At 49.6% G+C, this 20,818-nt stretch overlaps 1 protein-coding gene and 1 long non-coding RNA gene across 4 annotated transcripts; one reads left to right on the plus strand and one right to left on the minus strand.

Annotated features, from left to right (window-relative positions):
- Window positions 1-3,548: 3,548 nt before the first annotated feature.
- Window positions 3,549-5,428, minus strand: LOC112989940 (uncharacterized). 2 transcript variants are annotated; one of them, XR_010389313.1, is made up of 2 exons: window positions 5,018-5,428; window positions 3,549-4,201 (listed from the first exon to the last, which is right to left on the minus strand). It is a non-coding gene; the product is annotated as an uncharacterized LOC112989940 (long non-coding RNA). The 2 variants fall into 2 exon arrangements; XR_010389312.1 differs by having other exon boundaries at window positions 3,549-4,491.
- On the plus strand, window positions 5,378-6,795 carry ANKRD9 (ankyrin repeat domain 9). Of its 2 annotated transcripts, XM_064512064.1 has the most exons (3): window positions 5,383-5,499; window positions 5,705-5,939; window positions 6,033-6,795. In XM_064512064.1, exons 2-3 carry the CDS (start codon window positions 5,775-5,777, stop codon window positions 6,651-6,653), a joined length of 786 nt encoding a protein of 261 aa, XP_064368134.1. In that variant the 5' UTR covers window positions 5,383-5,499; window positions 5,705-5,774; the 3' UTR covers window positions 6,654-6,795. The 2 variants fall into 2 exon arrangements, with proteins under 2 accessions (XP_064368133.1, XP_064368134.1); XM_064512063.1 differs by having other exon boundaries at window positions 5,378-5,499; window positions 5,705-6,795.
- Window positions 6,796-20,818: the final 14,023 nt, after the last annotated feature.

Raw genomic sequence — 20,818 nt, forward strand, 5'->3', positions numbered from 1 at the left:
TGCAGTGGGCACACCGAGGGCACAGAGGTCGGGGGCTGACCCCCGGCAGCCCTGCCCTCTCCCCATGCCAAGGCCGGGCTGCCGTATCACCGTGATAAGTGTAATCCTGTTAGGCAAACACATCGAACAAATAACCGCTGGTGATTGCAGACCTTCTCTAGGCAAACCTGACCCCAGGTTAAAAATGTGCTGAGCGCACAGTCCTGCGGCCTGGCACGCCAAGGGCCCGCGGAGGGACTCGCAGGGGTCCTGGGTACTGCGGGACGGCGGCGGGCGCTCTCCGGGGCTCAGGCGTGTGCCTGGAGCCGGCACACACGCGGCACCCTCGCCCACTTTCCCCTTCACGTCTTGCGCGGCAGAGAGGACAGATGACTCTTGTGTCAGGCTGTTTTGCTTCTATATTTATGTCCTGCCTTAGGCTCACAATGTTCAGCTCAGATGCAATCCAGTCTGGTTGTATTAATACATCTGGGATAATATTTTTAACAACCAACATCAAGCTGAAGGCTACAGCCCTCCGCAGGTGCTGGGAGCTCTCTGACCCCTCTCATCCACTCGCTTATAAACTGAGAAGCTTCCCAAAAGGTATCTTTTCCCTCCCTGTCTTTTAAGGGACAGGTACATTTTTCATCTTCCCTCTGAAATACTGGATCAAATTTAATCTCAGCTGCAGCTATGGGAGCTTCTGCAGGTTTCAGGAAGGATGAAGGTGGCTCATTTATTACAGGTGCCAACATCAAGGCTTAGGGAGGGGCGGCCTGCAAACCTAGCCAAAATAAATAGGGTGCTGGTGTTGATCGATGGCCATCCCCGAGGGCCTGTGATACAGCCACAGCTAAAGGACTGTCTTCTAATTCAGCTGGCAAGCAAGCACACCGATTCAGCAAATCCCTCTCCTTATCGCAAACGTGCTGGTTGCCGCCCCCGGACAAGGACAGCGGCCCAGAGAGGGGCAGTTTCCTCCAGCAGCCGGATCGCTGCACGGGAGCCCGACCTTTGCTGGCCGGTGCTCGGCAGCCCACTGCTCTTGGCCTAAATTTGTGAAGGCTGCCGAGTCCCGTTCCTGGCTGCTCCAGCATGCCAAAGCTGGGCTCACCACCTTGCTGCCCGCTTCACCTCTGCCAGAACACTTCTCCACACCCTCCATCAAGGAACCTGAATTAAAAACAAGTTTCAAAGCCTAAATATTGTGTTATTCCACTATTGGACCCTGACAGGCTCAACATTTCCACAATACCAATTTAGCCTCCCATGGACCAGGACTGGTGTTCGGGAGAGCTGGACTTCACGTTAAGCACGTCTGTGTGTAGACACCCGGGCGGGAAGCACAGAGCGTTTGAATTCCAGCATTATGGTATCAGAGACTTGATCCCAGGCCCGGTGGAGAGATTTCCGTTCCAAAATGAAGTGTTTCATAGCTTCCCTTGGGTTCCCAAGAGTCACTGGGATGCGAGTTTTTGGAACGGAGTCGTATTAGCTCAGCAGCAGCCAGGAAGCAGAAGAAACAAGAGCGGGCTTGTTCGCGCCACTCTTCCCAAGCAGATCTTCTTTCACGCTGCGGTCAGGAAGGAGCTGACCCAGAGATACAGCGGGGAAAGCAAACCAGCAGGGTTACGGGCGGTTCAGGCTCCATGTGCAGCAATGACTCACACCAGGCCAGGAGAGACACCGGAGTGGGTATAACGCAAAATCGAGGCGGAGGAAGAGGTGGGCGCAGGGGGAGGGCAAGAGCGCGGGAGCGCGTTGTGAGAGCAAGTTTCGGGGCCACGGCGCCTCGCCTGAGCAGAGCTATGTCGTCCGATGGCTTCGGCAAGGCGCTTGGAGATGGGCGCCGTGCCCCGGCCCCGCTCGCCGCTGACTCACCCACCGACTGACCTCCAGCGATCTCCCTTCTCAAGCGGAAATACGTTCCCACTTCCCGGGAATAGTTTAATGACTTTTTTCCCAAGGGGATTTGAGCTTTGAAATGAAAGGTGAGAGCATTTTGTACAGCCCCTCATCAGCCCGCGCCCCTGGCCGAGGCCCACGTGCCTTCGTGGGTTTGGAGGTGCCTGCAGGAGGGGGGACACTCCCCTCTCGGCACCCCCACGCGCGTGTAGCCTACACAAAACAGGAGTCAGCCTCCTCCGGCCCGAGGAGGCCATGGGCCCCCGGAAAGCGGTGCACCTCGCTTCCCCGCCAGCGCAGTGCGTTGGTGGTGGGCGCAAGGAGAGGACCCCAAGCCCGGATGTCTCCCTCCAAGGCCTCCTGCCTCTCCTCTCCCCGGCCGGTCGCCATGGGGATGGTACCAACGAGGACACGAGCTCCTCAGGTGGGGAAGCGGCAGCGGCGGAGGAGATAAGAGGGAAAGGTTTCCAGCAAAAACACTTATCGGAGCCTTCCACGAGGTGTCAGCAGCAGCCATCGCTCATCGCCACCGACCCCGCAGCCGAGGCCTCTCCAAGAGCAGGGCAGGTCCCATCTGGTGCCGGGCATCACCAGATGACCAGACTCCACCGCTGCCTAACGACAGCAGAGAGGTCCCTACGCAGCATCGGGGCCCCAGAGACCAATATAATATATTCACGTACAGGGGAAGATTATCCTGAAGCAGCCATGGACTAAAATACGGCGCTCAAAGCAGCACCACTGCACCCGTTCAGCGCGGGGGTGCCGGGGGCGCAGGGCGGCTCAGCCCTTCGCTCAGGGTCAGCAAGGCGCGGCGACACTAACACGCGCACGCTCCCATCCAGCGCCTCCGCTGCCAACCCCCTGCTCTCCTCGCTTGCTATTTCTCTCTCAAGAGGTTTAATTTTAGCTAACTGGGACGTCAGGCGCTTCCGCCTGACTTGTTTACCAAGGCTCCGGAGCTGGAGGCTAAAAGCGAACTTGCGGCTCGGACGCTCCGGAGCTCTCCGGATAGGGGGCTGTTATCCGAACCCGGCTGAACTTTGGTCCCGAGCCGGCTTTCCGGGGAGGGCACCGGCAAGCGCTCGCAGTGCAACAAAGTCATTGCAGGGGCTGGAGCAAAACCCAGCGCTTTCGGCCCTTTTCAGGAGGGAGGGATGTACTAACTGCCCTTCTTTCATCCCACGCTCCAAACCGATGCTAAACATTAACTGTGCTCTGCACGGTAATTTATACTGCCTATTTCCATATTGCTTTTAATTAAGTCCACAATCATGTCCATTAAGCTACCAGCCAATATGATCCTGCCCTCAATTTAATGAAAACCTCAGAAAACAAATGACATCTTCTACAAGAACCAGCAGCACTTTTCCCTCCATTGCATTACGTGGCCAGGTTTCGGCAGCGCTGAGCAGGCATTACTTGGGCAGTGGCTGAAGAAACGAAAGGTGCAACTTCTGCGGAGAAAACAGCCCCCAGAGCCCGTGGCAATGCAGAGGCGCATTGCTCAGGCCAGGCTGCACCGACGGGGTCATCGCTGCCGCGTGCCAGGGAAGCCGCGATAAGCCCTCTCATAGCCGGATAAGTAATAAGATCAAGTTACTTAATACAAAGTGATTAAAACCAGGCTGGACTGAAAACAAACAAGTCGTGCCCGTGGGTTCGTACGTAAAATATATATATGCCGTAAGAGAATTCAGACCTCTCTAGGACATCACGTTTCATCGTTAGTGCCAGGCACGCTGTGAGAGATTTCCTGGGCAAACGCAATGCTTTCTCTCCAGCGCGGCACGGTCAGCAAACAGGCTGTGTTTCTACAGAAATGCACGTGCTTCCAATGGATTGGACAAACACATTTTGCAAAGCGGAGCCAGCAAAGGCAAATTTGGTTCTGGATTAAACTAATCCCTTGCCTTTGGGCTCAAACGCAACACAAGCGCGGCAGAACCGGCCCTCAAACCATTTATTTCGATCCCGAGATTCGGTACAAATTATCCAGGGCTCGAAGTAATCAGATGCGACTGCAGTGCCGGTGCCCCGGAGCTAGCGGGAAGCGGAGGAAGCAGCCGCCTTTAATGACTTTTCATCCGGAATCGGACCTGAATGATGAAAGACGACTTTCTGCGCCACGGCTGACCCGCGCGGGGTCGAGCAGCTCTGGAGGCGGCGGTGGCGCGTTACCCTGCGCCGCTCGTCTTCCCGCGTGGCCTCCGCGCCTGTCACCACGCTGGCACGAGTGGGGAAGAAACAGGCGAACAAAAGGCAGCATAACTCGAGCGTTGTTCTCCTGGCTGAACGGCAGGTCAGCGAACGCCTGGCAAAAGGAGCAGTTGTTCCTCTGGGGCCGCTTTTCCCCGCGGGGGGTCAGAGGAGGCTTCACCGAGTGAAGCGTTTCCTCCTCGGCAAGGGAGCAGCAGGTCCCACCACTTGCGGTCAACGAGGAGGCCGGTGCGGGTGCGCACCGTACCCCGCGTGCCAGGGCCGCCGCGAGCGAGCACCAGCCTCCTGGGCTGCAGCCCGGCGAGCGGCTGGCGGCCAGACAGACGGCAGGCGAATGTCACCACCTGGGAGACGACCGAGAGCCCGCAGCCGCGGCGCTGGCACCTGGGACAAAGTGAGCTCAAGGGCAGCGGCAGCTCCCGAGGAGAGCCGCCCTCGGCGGGGCTGAGCCGGGCTGGCTGCCGCCGGGGCGCACACGGGGCCCCTTCTACAGCCAGGACGCCTGGGCCCCCAACGCTGGGCGCCCGGGATGCCGGATGGCCAGGACCCCTGGTGCGCCCATGGTGCCCCATGTGCTCAGGACCATACAGAGCCTGGACCACACGTGCCCAAGACCCCACAACCCCAGACCCCATGTGCCTCAGGACCTGATACTCCCAGGGCCCCACACCCCCAGACCCCATACCTCCTGGGCCCCACACCCCACACAGCCCGGACCCCACACCCTGTACCCCACACACCCAGGATCCACATGCCCAGGTCTCCACACCCCAGCACACCACAGCCCTGGACCCCACAGCCCAGGATCCCAAACCCGCAGGACCCCATACCCGAGGACCTCCTACCCCAGACCCCCACACCCCACCTCCCCACACCCCAAGACCCCAGACCCTAGACCCTCACTCCCCACCTGGCCCCACCGCAGGCCCCCAGACCGCGGCATCTCGCGCCCCTCCGCCCCGCGCCGCGGGCCCCCCGGCGCAGAGGCTCCGCCCCCCGGCGCCGCGGCCCCGCCCCCCCCCCGCCGCGACATCTCGGGGACTCCGCGCCGGCAGCCAAGTTTCTTGGAACTTTGCCTCCCGTGACGCACACAATGGTGCAGGGCCCCGTCCTCGCGCCGCAGCCAATGGGCAGCGGGGGGAGCCCGGGCGGCCGCCAATCGGCGGCGGCTGGACAGTTCCCCGGTCCTGACCGACCTTCACCGCCCGCGGCGGGGGTGGGGATAAAAGGCCCCGGCGGCCGCGCCGCGCTCCGGCCCCTTCCCCCGCGCCGGGCACCGCCGCCGCTGCCGCCGCGCCGGGCTGAGCTGAGCTGAGCAGAGCAGCGCAGAGCAGCGCAGAGCAGCGGCGCCTCCCGTGCGGCCGCCGGCGGCATCGCGGCGCCAGCAGCGAGGTGAGCGGGGCGCCGGGGCGGAAGGGGCTGCCGTGCCCCGGGGCGGGGAGGTGCCGCGCACCGGGGCGGGGGGGGGGGGGGGGCCGTTCCCGTGCACCGAGTTCCCGTGCACCGGGGGGGTTGTTCCCGCGCCCCGCGGCGGGGAGATGGCGCGCCCCAGGCGGGCCCCGGCGGCGCCGCGACTGACGCCCGTGCGCTCCCGCAGGTGCCGGCGCCGATGCGGCCGCTGGGCGCCGAGGCGGCAGGAGGCCCCCGGCGGAGCCCCGCCGCCCGCCATGCCCTGGAGCGTCCGGTGGGTCGGCGGCCGCGGCGCCCAGTCGCAGAAGCAGTGCAAGAAATCCTCCTTCGCCTTCTACCAGGCGGTGAGGGACCTGCTGCCCGCCTGGCTGCTGGAGGACATGCGGACCATGGAGGTCTTCCACTGGGAGGACGGGGGCAAGGTGAGCGTGTACTCGCCCTCGGAGGCCCTGCTGTACGCGCTGGTGCACGACCACCAGTCCTACGCCCAGCACCTGCTGACTAAGTTCCCCCAGGGCGCCCTGGCCGTGCCCAGCCAGAGCTTCAGCTGCTGCCAGTCGTCGGCCCCGCACCTGGCCATGGCCGTGCGCTACAACCGGGTCCGCATCCTCTTCCGAATCCTCAAGGCCATCCGGGACTTCCCGGCCAGCGACAGAGCCGGCCACCTGGACCGCAAGGGCTGCAGTCGGGTGGAAGGTGGCAAGACGGCCCTGCACGTGGCCTGCGAGCTGGTGAGACCTGAGTGCTTGCTCCTGCTGCTTGGGCACGGCGCGTCGCCCTGCCTGCCCGACTCCTCAGGGGATACGCCACTCGACACCTTGCTGCAGCAGATCGCCCAAACGCCGGCCGTTAATATGCGTGCCAAGCTCCTCTGCCTCGACTGCCTCTTCTTCTTTGTGCCTCAGGACCTGCAGTTCCCGATGAAACAGCAGCTGTTGGACCATCGGCAACGGTGGCAGGACCTTTTAGGGGAGAACCGGCTCCAGTGCCTGGTGGGCTCAGCCCCCCCATCGCTTTTCGTCAGCGCCATGCGCGTTTTAATCAGGACCATTTCGCCTGAGCAGTTCCCCGAGGCTCTGGACGATCTGCCTCTGCCGCATTTTCTAAAGCCTTTGGACTTGAAACTGGAGAGCTAGGGGGTTTGTACCAGAGCCTCCTGCTCACACAACAGAAATAGACTATTGTGCTAAAACTGTATCGGTGTACAAAGCTGCTAGCGCAGCAGCAGAGCATCTGTTTTAATTAGAACTGTGTTTTTTAAAAGAATTGTATCTGGCACTTTACAATATATTTTATTTAAAGATTCTTGTGGTGAGGTGTGGTCTACACTGCATTTTATAACGAAAAACATTATACGGCATGTACAAATGAGGATGTGTGGGAGAATGTATTTGTAAATATGTCTAAATAAACCAGTGGCAGATATGATCAAAATACAAATCAAGCAGCTGAAAATTGTGAAATGGTATGTGCCTTGGAAAAGTGTGTGGAGGGGGGAAATGTATCTTCTAGTTAGGATTTCCCTGTTACATAAGTTTAGCAGTCCTGGAACAGGATGACTTCTTTTTTACAGCTCTCCTAATACATCTTGGCAGGGATGTGGGTTTTTTTTAAAGGCACAGATGAAAACTTCCTCATCTTGTACACAAAACCAAAGAGAAGCCAGATACTATTAAAATCTCCCTAAACAAGGCTGGCAGGGATATGCAGCTGAACAAAATATATTTTCAAATTTGCATAAATAACAGTTGGTTTCCTTGCAAAGTTCTTTCTGCTCCTCTGGGAGAGCCAAGGGTGCTGCTTGTCAGGCAGAGAGAGGGGCAGGAATAGAAGTGCCCAGCTTCCCTCCCACCAAAGACCTTCCCATGCTGGGAGGGGGGAGGAAGAGACCCCACAGGCCCCCCTGGGGGATTGCTGTGGCTGAGAGAAGGATGGGAGCAGGGTGGCACAGAGCAGGAGAGCCAGGCTCCTCCTGTCTGCCCTCTGCTATGCCTAGAGGGATTTTCTTGGACATGGTAATGGCATATGAGAATACAGCAGCATTTTTATGTGAGCTCCAGCTCTTCCACTGCCAGTTCCTAGAAGGACATCATGCCTTAGTTCAGCTGAGAAACCTGTGGCAGCCTTAGTTCCCCCTGTGTAGGTACCAGAGGAGTATTAGATATCAGGCCTCTGTCAAATATTCTGACCCGCTTCTGAGATGCTCCAAGGTACCCAAAACCCTCCCAGATGCTGCAGATCAAAAAGCCCTTTTGGGGTAACGCCCTGCTGCCAAGGTTTTTGTTGAGGCACATCAAGCTCCCGAGCAAAGGGTTCAGCTTGGCTTCTTCGCTTTGCAACCTTCACTGTGAGCCCTGGGCAGCCGTGCTGCTGCCTCCCTTCAAACCTGGCACTGCCCCTGCCTGCTCGGCAGGGAGCAAGCTTTGCCGCTCCACCAACGTGACAACGATAGAAATCTCCTAGGCCACAGAGCGTGAGCTTTGTCTCTATTGTGGGAAGTCATCAGTGAAACTGTGGGGTTTTGTTTCAGTGCTTAAGTTTGTAGCCAGGGAGTTGTTTGCCACTTGAACTATTTCAGCATTATAGTTCCCTTCGGGATCATCACTGAACTGATGGACTGAGAGGTAAGAGGCCACGTTTAAGGCAGAAATTTCTTTATTCACGAATTAATTTTGGTTAGAAAAGAAACAAGAAAACCACAGAAGGAGGTACTGTAAGCCATTCATGTTTCAGCAGAGCACAGTGGTATTTCAGCTAAAAAAATCCCCATACTGCATGCACAGTAAAAGATAGACCATATTTCTGAAATTTGAGATACAACAGAAAGATTGCTATTCTTAGACTGATGGCACTGAAAATGTTTCCTAGAAAAGCAAATGTTCTTTTTCCCAAAAAAACAAGATGATACATGCTCAAACTAATTATCATGGGAAAATTAGCTCCCTTGCTGGAAAGCTAGCATATAACAATTTAAAGTGTTCTCTTCAGTTACCTTGTTGATAATAAAAATTGAGCCATCCACAGAATTAATCCCTCTCGGTCCCTCTCAGTCACATTAAAAAAAAAATCTATGTTGATAAATTCTTCATTTGAGTACATTTTCCCCGTTGCTTCTGGAATGATGCTGTGGAAGCATCTTCCATAGACAGACCAGAAGTAAAGCAGTCAGGTCTAACTCGCACATGGAAAAGTGTCTCGAGCTGGGGGTGGGAGGAGAGGAGCAGCGTGACAGCCTGGGCAGGACACCCACCCTCGCATCACCACTTGGAGTCTGTTAGAAAACTCCCGTTGTGCACGCGATGTCAAGCAGACTCTCCCTGCGCCTCATAACAAGCCCGTTAACAAAACAGGAATTCAAGGCCGAAGCTGCCACTACGATTCCCTGCAGCCCTCCCACCAGCTCTTGGGTAATTCGCTTTGGCAAACACACAGGATCCCCTCAATATGTTGTGATGAGACCAAAGTCAGCTCACTGCTGTGCCCCTCCTGTTATTCTAGGACGGCAGTCAAGCCCGTTGCTGAACCCACGCTGGGATTACTCTGCTGAAGGTCACTGATGGCCTCACTATGTGCAGCCCCTTGCTGTGTGGGGGATGCTTAATCTGGAGAGGCTGATAAATGGAAACTCTGGGCAAAATGCTCTGATGACTACACAGATCACTCACCTAACTGCAGCCAGGCTGGTTTTCCAAACAGAGTTACAGCTTGGAGAAAGGCTGGGGCTTGTCAGCTTTGGAAACAGAAGTCCTCTGTTTATCCACAGAACAAGCAATAGCAGCATCGGCTTTCCTCACATGGGCTGGCCAGCATGCCTCTATCCTCTGCCAGCAGGACCTTGGGGTGTTGTGGAGTTTGGGCTCCATGGCCCAGGCAGTTCTCCATCTCTTGGTGAAGGCTGACAGCAAAAAAGCCGGTTGCAACACCATTGCTAACCTTGATAAAGCAAACACAGGCAACCACTAAGTTTCCACTCGTCGCAAAGGTGGAGGAAAGAAAATTCCCCCAAGTCCCAGCAACATGAGAGCATAGTAGTGAGGATATATACTCAAAAACTTCTGTCTTACCTGCACAGATGAACGGCACAAGGTTACATACTCACCTGTGAGAAATGCTTTCAAAAGCATATATGGCAGTATTTGGAGCCAGCCCTCCTCAAAAGTTGAGTTATAGCCAGTTCCTCTAAAAGGCTACTTGATACCACAAAACAATGGTGAAAGATAATAAATATTTTCCGTGTGTTGCTCAAGCACTTCCAAAGAAAAATCACATACTACTCACCTTTTAGTACAAAGTGGCTTTATTTGCTCTGACAACTAAATAAGTCTTGAAAAGTTTTCATTGTGAAAGCAAGGGGAGAGAGGCAGTACCGGGTTACTTTTATTTTTTCCTCTTTGCAATCTTCTCCTCTCTGCAGCATTCAGGAGTGAGAAAATCTGGTCAGTCCACAGTTTGCTGAAGGAGCAGAATTCTACTGTATTTTTGAATACCTTGTTTAAAAGATGGATTAACAGTCTTCTTTTATCCAAAATATTAAGTAGTTAACAAAGTTAAATTGACATAAGCATAAAACTAGGCAGCTTAAATAGTCTAAAGATCTCTTCCTGTCACACCTGTCTCAGTCTTACTCTGATGTATTGTCCTGCCATAAAAGCTGGATCTTTGTTCCTGCCATGGCCATAACCTGGTATGCCAATTGCCAGAGGTTATCAGAGGTGAGCACCTTAAATTTAGCAGAAGATGCAGGTGTTGAGCACACCTTAAAATCACTCGCTTCAGGAAGATGCATAAATACAGAATACGAAGCCTAACATTAGCTTCTAGGCTTGAAAATGTCACTGTGCACTCAGCATTGCACAAAGAATATCTGCTGCAAATAGGTAAGGGTTACACACATTTCTGAAAGGAGAGGAAGAGGGCTACTAACGAGCAGGCTCCTCCATGTGGACAATTCGTGCAAGCTAAACTAAACAGGCATTAAGGAGAAAAGAAACCAGGCAACCTTAGGAAGAGAGGCCTGCCGGGAGAGGACACTTTGGCTATAGGTAGGGCTGGAATTACGGACTGTTTTGAAAATGAAGTTGAAACTAGCAACCAAGAAGACCCAGGACAGAGACAGGGAAAGCACAGAGACTAGAAAAGGGCCAGGGAGCCAGGTTTGATTCCTAATCCCAATCTATCCTATGCCTGACATTCAAATCGGTATGGGGTTCCCACTTGCAATATAACAAATCTATTGACATCAGCAGATCTTTGTGCATTGCATCACCCAATCTTTAGATCAATGTTCCCAACTAGACAAACAAGACACCCATGCTACATGCTTAATATTTAAACAGCACTGTAAATCCTTGCAAACCAGCTTTCATATCACTTGTGTTAATAAAACCATCTCCATTGCTGGTTGGCGTCAGAAGCTCTTTCAGGTTAGATCCTCAATTCCTAACAAGGCTTCAGTGGTCTCTCCTCCACCTACAATGTGTGAAAAAGAAACTCTGCCTATAACATGCTCAGACCACATCAAACCTTCCTTTATTGTTGTGCACAAGAATCATATCTACGGTGCTGCAAGGCTGCTGCTTGTATTGCTTTGCTCCTGCTCTTTCCTTTCCACCACACATGCATGCATGGCATAAGAACAGAAGGGGCAGAGTTCTGTTGCAAAACATAACTCATCAGTCATAGCAGAAAACAGAAGTACAGCAGTTTGCACAAACATGACAGATCCCTCACTACTACTAAAAGAAATGGATCCAGGTTCAGCTGTAGTAAAAGTTTTCCCCATAGTCGCCTTCCTGACCCCTAACAGAGCTGGTGCCCCTTCGCCAGTGGTTTGGCTGATAAATGGAAAGCTCACAAGTATCAACACAGCAAATTTTCAGAAGCCTCAAACAATGACAGACTCATCACCTTCATGGGCTATTTTTAGGGTCAGAAGAGGCCACTGTACTTATCCAGTCTAAATGCCTGTATAACACAGGCTAGCAGTTCCCCTGTTGGGCCTATCACATCTGATTGATTTGGAGCATCTGCTTTAAGTCCAACCTTATCTTATAGATTTTTCAACAGCGGAGCATCCAAGGCCCTCCAAAGAGCTTGTGGCTGAACCAAGTAAAGGTCCTATCCAGATCACCTCTCTATCTGGTCTGCCCCTAAACTACAAAACATCCCCTGCCCTCATCCCCGCTCCTTTTTCTGTGGGAAACAATAATCCCTTTCTTTCACTTGCAAATGTATTATTTTAAGTGAGAATTGACTAGAACCTGAGCTAGCAAGGAGGGAGGCAGAGACACACTTTATAGAAGCAGGGAATGCAGAAACGGGCTTTGATCTGTCCCATGCCTGGGCTTCAGCTCTGTGAGCAGGGTTTCAGCAAGGGTCTGAGCCTATAACTCCGGGCTCTGGGTGAGCTCAAATCAGACAAACTACTGGAGGTTAAGTTCCCCGTACTACAAGTCTGGTGGGAAATACAGCATAAATCAACCTTTCTCCTTCAGGAAAACACATTAGCATAGAAAAGTTCAAGATGTCAAATTCAGGCCTGATGCAAATCATTCTAAGCCTTGGTGAGACATCTGCGTGCCTGAGATACGAGGGGGGACTGTAGGCTGGTCTCCCTTTGCCTGCACTCCACAACAGAGGAGGGCGAACATGAGGGCAGGAAGCTCTGTGGATCTCAACAGGGAAGCGAGCAGGGAATCAAGGCCAGCCAAGCCCTTCCTTTGGGCCTCTGCATTTGAAAGCGATGGAAGGAGGCCAAAGTTAAGAGAGGCAGGCATCAGCATTCTGCCTCTAGGCAGACAGCGCTTGGCTGGGTGACTCAGCCAGGACAGGGAGACACTGGGAGCAGCTTCCAGCTCGAAGGAGAGCAGCAGCCTCCCAGCCACGTGGCTCCCCATTTAGCCACCAGCGCCACAGCTCCTCTCCCACAGCCTAATGGCTTTGAGGGCATTGTCCTCCCACCTCTTGCTCACACACCAGTGACCAGGCACTGTCTTCCAACCCTGACTCAACTTGGAAGGGAGAGGCTGGGTGTCCCCATCTTCTTTCTTACTCAGTAAAGACCTCTGCCCAAAATTGTACCCTTGCTCCTTTGCTCCAGCCCTGGTACTACCTACTGTTTTGATGTGGGGGTGGTTTTCTGCATCCTGCTCTTAACATGTGGAGGTTGTTTTATAATCATTAGGGTTCTTCTTTTTAATGGTGCAAGTAAATTGCAGTAAACACATTAATTATACTACATCACATTCATATTTGTAATGCAGTGTCATTTCCCTGACATAATGTTCAAGGCAGCATTTTAGAGCAAAGCCTAAAAGGATAAGTAATCTATAACTCACAGTAAGAGAGAGAATGAAGTCTCTTGAGGAGCTGAGTCTTTGAACATCCTTTCCTCCTGAACCATCTGCTTGTGCTCGACAGTCTCTCCTCACTTCTGCAGTGAGGAGAGCTATTGATGTTTAGTAACTTAAAGCGACAGAGGGATGCAAACACTCAAGCTCACTGATTTCAGTCCTTCATTAACAACAAGCACAGACAGGGCTAAAGTCAAAAGCAGCCTGGGCAAAATAGTCTTGAACTAGTAAAATGAATCTCCTGGGAAGAAACTGGCCACAAACCTTCAGTCGAAAGGCTGGAGTTGCCCTAAAGATCTGGCAAGAGGTTGTGTCCCAGAAAGAGAGGGATAAGCCAGTAGCTGTGACTGTTTGAAAGCAGTAACTTGCCCACAGTGGAGGTGACCTGAGTGACTGCTTGTCCCAAAGCTGGGAGCCACCCCTTCTGCTTCGTTCACCTGTAACTTGCACACATCTGCAGGCTTGCCCAGCAGGAAGGGCACACTGGGACCTTAGGGACTGCAGGGCCAAGGAAAACTACTCAGAGAGATCCATAGGGCTTCACTTGACAGCAAGGAACCAGCTGAGATGAGATGGATGAACAGGCTGTGGCAGTACATGATGAGAGCCATGGCAGAGCCCCCAGTGCCAATGAAGCAAACTTCTTGCACACAGGAAGGGGAGTGGTGCTCCCTCAAGTCTGTCTCCTTCTTCAGGTGCCTGAGGTTTGACTCAGCTTTGCCGCCACCTCATCTTCACTGCCAGCCACAGCGTCAGGGCTGTGGTTAGTGTCAAAACACCCTGGCAGAAAACCACCCTCTGAGACAGGACCCGAGGTAGGAGGAGTCGGGAGAGGAGACCAGGATGAGTCACTCACTGATTCACTTACTGGATAAAACATTTTAAAGGATAAAACTTGCTTGTTTCCTTCAAAGTGAGATGGCAGCTGCACAGCTACGGTTGTGCACCTATCATTCAGGTTGCCTTCACCATGGAGAACTCCTCTAGGACATCAGCTCTATTATTAGAGCACTGTACAACGTGCAGGATGGTCTGGCTGTAGACATGAAATCTTCTGCTGGCCAGGGATGGTCAGTTCACACCAGGCAACACCATCCAAATTTTTCTTGATAGGAGAGCAAGCCAAATATCATCCCATCAGCCAGGTACAAAGATCTAGGCAAAAGCCTCCAGGTGCATCTCCTCACAATCCCTTTCACTCAAGCCTGTCTGATCTCTCAGGGGGTTATGACTTGTCTCTGCAGCTATCACCCCCAGACTGGGGCTACAGCAGGAGACACCCCACCCTCCATTCCTCCCTCAGGAATAGAGTCTTCTCCCCCAGCACAGCTTCTCCTGAGACTCTTGCCTGATACTAGGCAGGGAGCAGGGGAAGCACTACTGGCATGGTGATGGGAGAAGAGCATGGTCAGCATCCAAGCCTTCCCTCACTGTTGAGGAGACTTGGTAAGTCCTGGCTCCTCCAGTGAGATCAGACCCCTGGGAGAGCACAGAGTAGGAGGCACCTGGGTGGCAAGGAGAGCATGGCCAGGCAGACGGTGAGGCCAAGCAGAGCAACGCTTGTATCATGAGTGCTGCAATAACCTGATGTCCTAATTCTTTGGTACCACACCATATCAGATGTGCTTTCTTATGATATCCCTAGTGACAAGATGCCTGTGGTACTGACACATTGCCCACACCATGAACAATTGCACAGGGCAACAGCCAGCTCACATCACATCTCCTCCCCATACCAGTTTACAGAGCACACAGAGTGGTTACGATCCCTCTGAGTTGGAGCTTTTTCCCAGGTGGTATCAGAAACATCTTATCTTCAGAGGTCTCTGGGTCAACATTGCTCTTTGGTGGCTGATAACTCCTCAAGTCTCACAGACAGTCACTCAACCCAAGCCAGCTGGCAGCAGACCTTGTCCTGCTATAGTCCATGCTGTCCCTGCAAACAGCAGCTTTGCTTGTGTAAGTCAGAGTTATCAGGCAAATGTTTCTCTCCTATTGCGCAGCTAAACCAGCACCACAATCTTCTGTGCTCTGCTCAGGCAGCAGGACTGCTGTGTTCCCATCCTCTTTCCACTTCTACTGAATGATGGGAGGAGAAGAAAGGGGGACCAAATTGCCTTAGTGCCCTTGATAGTGAGGCAGTATCTTTACAAGCCAGAGCCAGGCAAGAGATGGGAGAAGCAACACAGAGTTTGGCTCTGCCCACCTTTAACTCAAGGGAAAAACTCTGCTTAGTCAACACTTTGCTTTCAGAGGGTGCTAAGCAGCACTGAGCATTCACTTTGGGATGTGACAAGTCTCAGCTGGTAGTCTGGATCTACATCCATTCTCCTTTTCAGCATTTGCACTTCATGCATGGAGAAGAAGTGGCACTATATGGTACCAAATCTAGGATACGGAGCTGGAAGGGTATTAGGAAGTCTTTTGTTCCAGAGTCAAAAGAACCCTTTCCTGCCTCCTGCTTCAGATTTGATGCTTTAGAAACTGGTTGCCCAGATACCAAACAAATCCTGTGTAGAGTCCCTGCTAAAATAAAAGCACACAAATTTGTGCAACCAAATCCCTGCTTTGGACTGTGACCTTATCAGGCCCCATTCATTAGTTAGACTACACTGAAACCTTACTCAGATACAAACCTGACACTGGTGCAGCTGACTCAGTAGAAGGCACGCTTTCTGATGGGACAACTATGGAACACACCATTTTTTATGACATGATGTTGACCATAAGTGGTCTTGATGACCTGGGCATTAATAATAATGTGGCACAGAGACATTGGTGGGCTCACAAGATGTGTGCTCTACCTCTCTCTATTAGCTGCTTCCTGTGATGAGAAATGCCAGTTCACTATGTGAGTTGTTGGCTTTTAGCTCAGCTGGAAAGAATGCTGCACTGTGATAGCAAAGTCTCATATTGCTGTAATGTCAAATCGTCAGAGGTCAAATGAATCCTTCTCATGCTCTCGACACATAGATTTTGAAAATAAAAACAAACAAACCAAAAAAACCCCCATTTATGTTACAGGTATTACTAGCCAGCTGGTTCCTTTCATGCCTCTGCTGCTATAAAAAACACTGCTTTCACATACGGAGCTGTAAACTATCAATTAGCCCTCACTGTTTTCACATATAAGCCGAAATAGTTGGAGGACTGACTTGCAGAAATGCTGAGTGTCCACAGCAACAAATGACACCAATGGGAGAAGCACACGTTATGCACCTTCAGAAGCCCTGACTTTCTGATAACGCCATTCAGATGTATCAAAAGGAATCAAAAAGGACATGAGAGTAGTTAAAGAAGTGAAAACAAGGTGATACCACTTACATAAAGAAATCAAGCCCAGCAAGAAGAAATTAAAGGGCTCTGATAGAGTTCTTATCCTTTTGCATTATTGCAGGGATTATTCCCTCTGTCCAAACAAAAGCTCCAAGCAATGGGACTGCTACCATTTCCTCTCAAAGCCAATAGCACAATCTAATAAACTGTATTGTGCGGAAATGTTTCCTGCCATTAAACCTAAATTTCCTTTATTCATTCTTCTTCCATAGCCAAGAATTATTCTCTTCAGCTTGCCTTGAAACCATCCTATTACCTCCAATTCATCCTAGCAACCGTGGATTAAGGCAGGTGTTTTTTAAAGCCTCTTTGAATTTAATTTCCACAAGTCATTCTCTCTGCTCTGTTTATTATTAATACTGGTTTTCTCATAACTTATTTTCTGAAATTCAGGTGCTTCCAGCTGTTTCTAGTAACCTAGATGCAAACACACCAATGTTAGAGGAAAAACAAACTATGTTGGCATTACTGCAGTGCTTCACCACTGGGCCAGGACCAAAACTACAAGTATTATACAAAACCCACTACATAAGTCCACGTGACTTGACTGCTTCTGAGTAGATGCCCTCCTGTTCCCCAGCCACTGCCATGGACTGGCTCCCAAAGATACTCCTTGCATAACTGGACTATAGCAAAGATGCTGGGAAAAGAGGGAAAAAAAGGTGGTTCCTTCCCCCAAAACACCATCCCTGTTAAAACTTCATGAGTAACTGCCAAGGAAGATACTCATGGTATCTGGCTATCATCTGAATCAAAGTAGATAGATCTATTTTGCCAAACCACTCACCTTGGATGGCTTCCAAGAACATACCTCACTCGGCTGAACAAAAGCAGAACTACCTCTAGAGACATCATATGGTGAAGCCCAATCCTAAACATTCCTGAAGCCATACCCAAGGGCATGGTAGTGAAAGCTATGCCACAGGTTTACATAGGACTAGATATGAAAGAAGAGTGATCCAATATTCCCTAACTTGTCTGGCTGTATTTTGACACTAATTAAAATCCTCATCACACTTGGTTTTCTCAGATAAAAGATTTTTTTTCTAGTCAGCGCAGTAAGGTTATAATTGTCACCAGTATTTCTTGAGCTTAACATGACAATTGAATTCAGATAATACCACTTTGCCTCAAGAACCTGCTACTGGGAAAACAGCTAAACAAAATCCAAGAGATCAATGATGCCAATGTTAATAAACAAAAAAACCTCATTTCACAGTTTTCAGATGATTTATCCACTTAGGGAAAGCAAGTAAATGTACACATTTCTACTGCAGCAGTGTTTCTGGAACAATGATTCCCAAATGATGGTCCAGCAGGCACTGACAAGTGGTCCATATTTGGCTTACAGAAGCGTACAACTTTTGCAGTAATTTGAAAGTTTGATGTAAAAGGGCACAAAAGTTTGCAAGAGAGTTTTAGTGGTGACCCAGGTCAATCTGCTCAAGAATTCTGGGAATGATTGTTCTAAATTTATTCACTCTGTACAAGTTGGTAGTTGTAAAACTAACAGAGATCAACAATGAAAGACGAAATCTTGAATGCAGAAAGAAAACAGATTAATGATATGCTAACCATTTGGGTACACACTCAGAGATAGCTCTAATAGATGGGTAACAAATACAACATTAGACATTGGATTTCAAAGATACTCAGCTAAAACTGAAAGTCATTGTGACCAATTAAGATACTCAAAAATCTGTAGATAGTAGATACAAAAAAACCTGTGCTAATCTCCATGGCAATAACTTTTTAAATGAACAACTGCAAGAAATGTGGTGAAAATCAGCACGAAGAGAACATAACTGAAATTTCATCTGCAAGGAATAAACGAGGATTTGATTTACGTCTACAAGATGCTGACATGTTCTACATTGTCTGACTTCAGGAATTGCATCAGGGAATCCTAGAACCAAAGAAGAGTCTTGAGCCACACATTTTTGCTGAGATCTGCAAAAGACTCGTATTATCCATCAGGACAGTACCGTGTATGTAAATACATTGGCTATCCGCTCTGCCCAGAACAAATATGCTGTGGGAGACACTGAAGTCTCACTCTTAGGCGGTATAGTTCTGCATGGACGGTATTCCTCTGTAAGTCTCCGAACCTGACAGTAAGATAGACACCAGTCTACTCCTAAAACCACCTTTGAGAAATCACTGGATGCATGATTGCAAAACTTAGGGATTGAATGAAGCATGGCCTTTTAAGTGAAAGCTGAGCTCATCTTGCTTTGAAAATTCATCTGGCAAGATATGACATCTCTTGCCCGTAGAAAAACATCTGTCACATTCAGTCTCAAAAGTCTTCTATTAAAATCAAGTTTAAGAAATCACCATGTTGAAAGCAGACAGCAATAGTGAAAAACATGCTGCAAAGGACTATGGACAAGGGGCTATCAGGTCAAAGGTAACACAAAAAAGCCTGCTAGCTTTTGGGTTAAATACAACAGCAGAGCTTAAGCAGAAGGAGCAGCTTCATGGCCTCCCTAGAGCTCAACTTGTCCTCCTCCAGAGCAATTAGAAGTGGCAAGAGGGGGAGGAAGGAAAGAAGCTCAGACATGCAGAACACATTTCAGATTGTGTTTTGCTGTCATTTTAAACATGTACTGTATGCTGATGACCTTTGAAATAACCAGCTAATTAGAACAGATCTCCTGCACAAGCACCTATAGCAATGTTAATATTTAACAAGGGCAGCATTATTATTACAGCTACTATAAAGTGAATTAACAGTATTAAACCTGCTATTTTACAGAGCTATGCTGATGATTTACCATGCTCTCCTTAACTTAGAAGGATCGACTTTCACCACAGCACAAGGAATGAAGTGCAGATCTGCCGGCTCATGTGTTGTTACTCCCATTTTGGAGTGCAGGGTGCGGCTCAGGGAAGGAGCAGACTATAGTCCATCTGTTAAGGCAGAGAACAGATTTCACAAGACAAGTGTGGGAGGTGCACAAATAAAATTTCAGTCCTCCTAGCAATTACCCTACATACTATGCACTTCCCATGATCAGCTAGCTAGGCTGTTCTCTATAACAACCAGGGATTGTGGAGTCTCTTGCTGCCGGTTGCATTTTTCCCTACAGCTCAAACAAATCCATTCTTTTTTAAACAACATCCCTGCTGCTTAGCTGGGCATATGTGCCAAGCACTCTGTTGGATACTTCCCTGGAACTTTCTTCCCAGTTTTTTATTTTTAGGGGTGGTTTTCTAATTAACTTACTCTTTCATCTGGCCTAGGTGAACTTTGCTAAATTCACCCAGCACATGACTAGGCAAAATACAGCAATGTAACAAGTTTAGACTAGGAGAAGTTGTTTATTATGTTTCCTTATTTTATGCTTTATCAGGCATAACCAACATATGTGCTACTTCTCCATTTTATATACAAGATACCATCTATGTATGCTCATATCAGAGTTCCTCCTGGCAAAACCTCATTCACACTGATCAGACTACAAGTTCACAAAATACAAATAAAGCATACAGTCAACTTGTGCAAATTCAAAATAGCAAGTACAGGATATTAATACAACCCCATACACATCCTTAGGGGTATTTTTTCTCTGGATATGAAGCCTCAAAACACAAGTGTTGCAAATGGAAATCTCTTTCCTTTATCTGTATCTGCCATAAGGGAATCTAAACTAAGGTTATGAGAAAGATATTTTTAAAAAAGCCACTGGTTTCATGTATATTGGTCAGAAATAGAGAATAATAAAATATTAATTCATAACTACAGCTGTGTTCACTGTTATTCAGTTATGCATTATTTGGCACCTCTATCTGGTAATCACTGGCTACAAAATCAGTATTTACTAGACACCACCCATAGTATTATCTACAACATTTCCTTCATTGAACCCAAAAATTAACTGCCTATCTTGAGTTCAAGTGATAGGAATTCTGTAGCTATTTCTGTGATAAACCTAAAATATCACCATTCAGCAGGCTAAGGATTCCATTTCATTTACCTGTGGAGCTCTGGCTATAATAATTCACGAAAGAGAGTGACTGCAACTCAGCTTTTACTTCCTACTAATTAAAATCAAGTCCTCTAGATTACAAGCTCTCTCCTGTTCTGCTCATGTAATTGAGAGTGCAGTGGGTATTTTTAATAAGAATTACCTTATTATCTAACAACCAGGGTGATCTGCTTTGTTTGGCAAGTGATACGCCACCTTTCTTTGCTAGCTACTTGCCACCATAATACTATTTCCAACATGCAACTTTTCTTTCAAGAAGGAAAAGCTATGCTAGGAGGAATAAAACCTGCACCTCGCATTCTACAGTTAGAAATCTTTAATTCAAACCTTATTATTCCACTCCTGAAGGCAGGGAGTGGATGGGGCTGGTTAGTGTAAAAGGTGAAGACCAGGGATTTTTCACCAAGCTAATGTGTAGAACTCCTTATCTTCACACATGATTTATGCTTTGATAGTACCTAATTAACAAGGCAAAGCCACAGGCACAAAAGGTACTTGAATTCCAGGCCTTTACACTCAGAACAGGATTTACTGAAAATTCGTCCGAGGCTGTTCCTTAAAACCCATCCAGAACTCTAGTAGGAACAATGTGCAATAGCTCAGTCATTAAAGCAAGTTTCA

Source organism: Dromaius novaehollandiae, chromosome 5, assembly GCF_036370855.1.
Source record: "Dromaius novaehollandiae isolate bDroNov1 chromosome 5, bDroNov1.hap1, whole genome shotgun sequence".
Taxonomy (NCBI): Eukaryota; Metazoa; Chordata; class Aves; order Casuariiformes; family Dromaiidae; genus Dromaius; species Dromaius novaehollandiae.

What these genes read in the sequence shown, in the direction of transcription:
- ANKRD9 (XM_064512063.1), top strand. Translation starts at nt 5,775, where the DNA reads ATGCCCTGGAGCGTCCGGTGGGTCGGCGGCCGCGGCGCCCAGTCGCAG.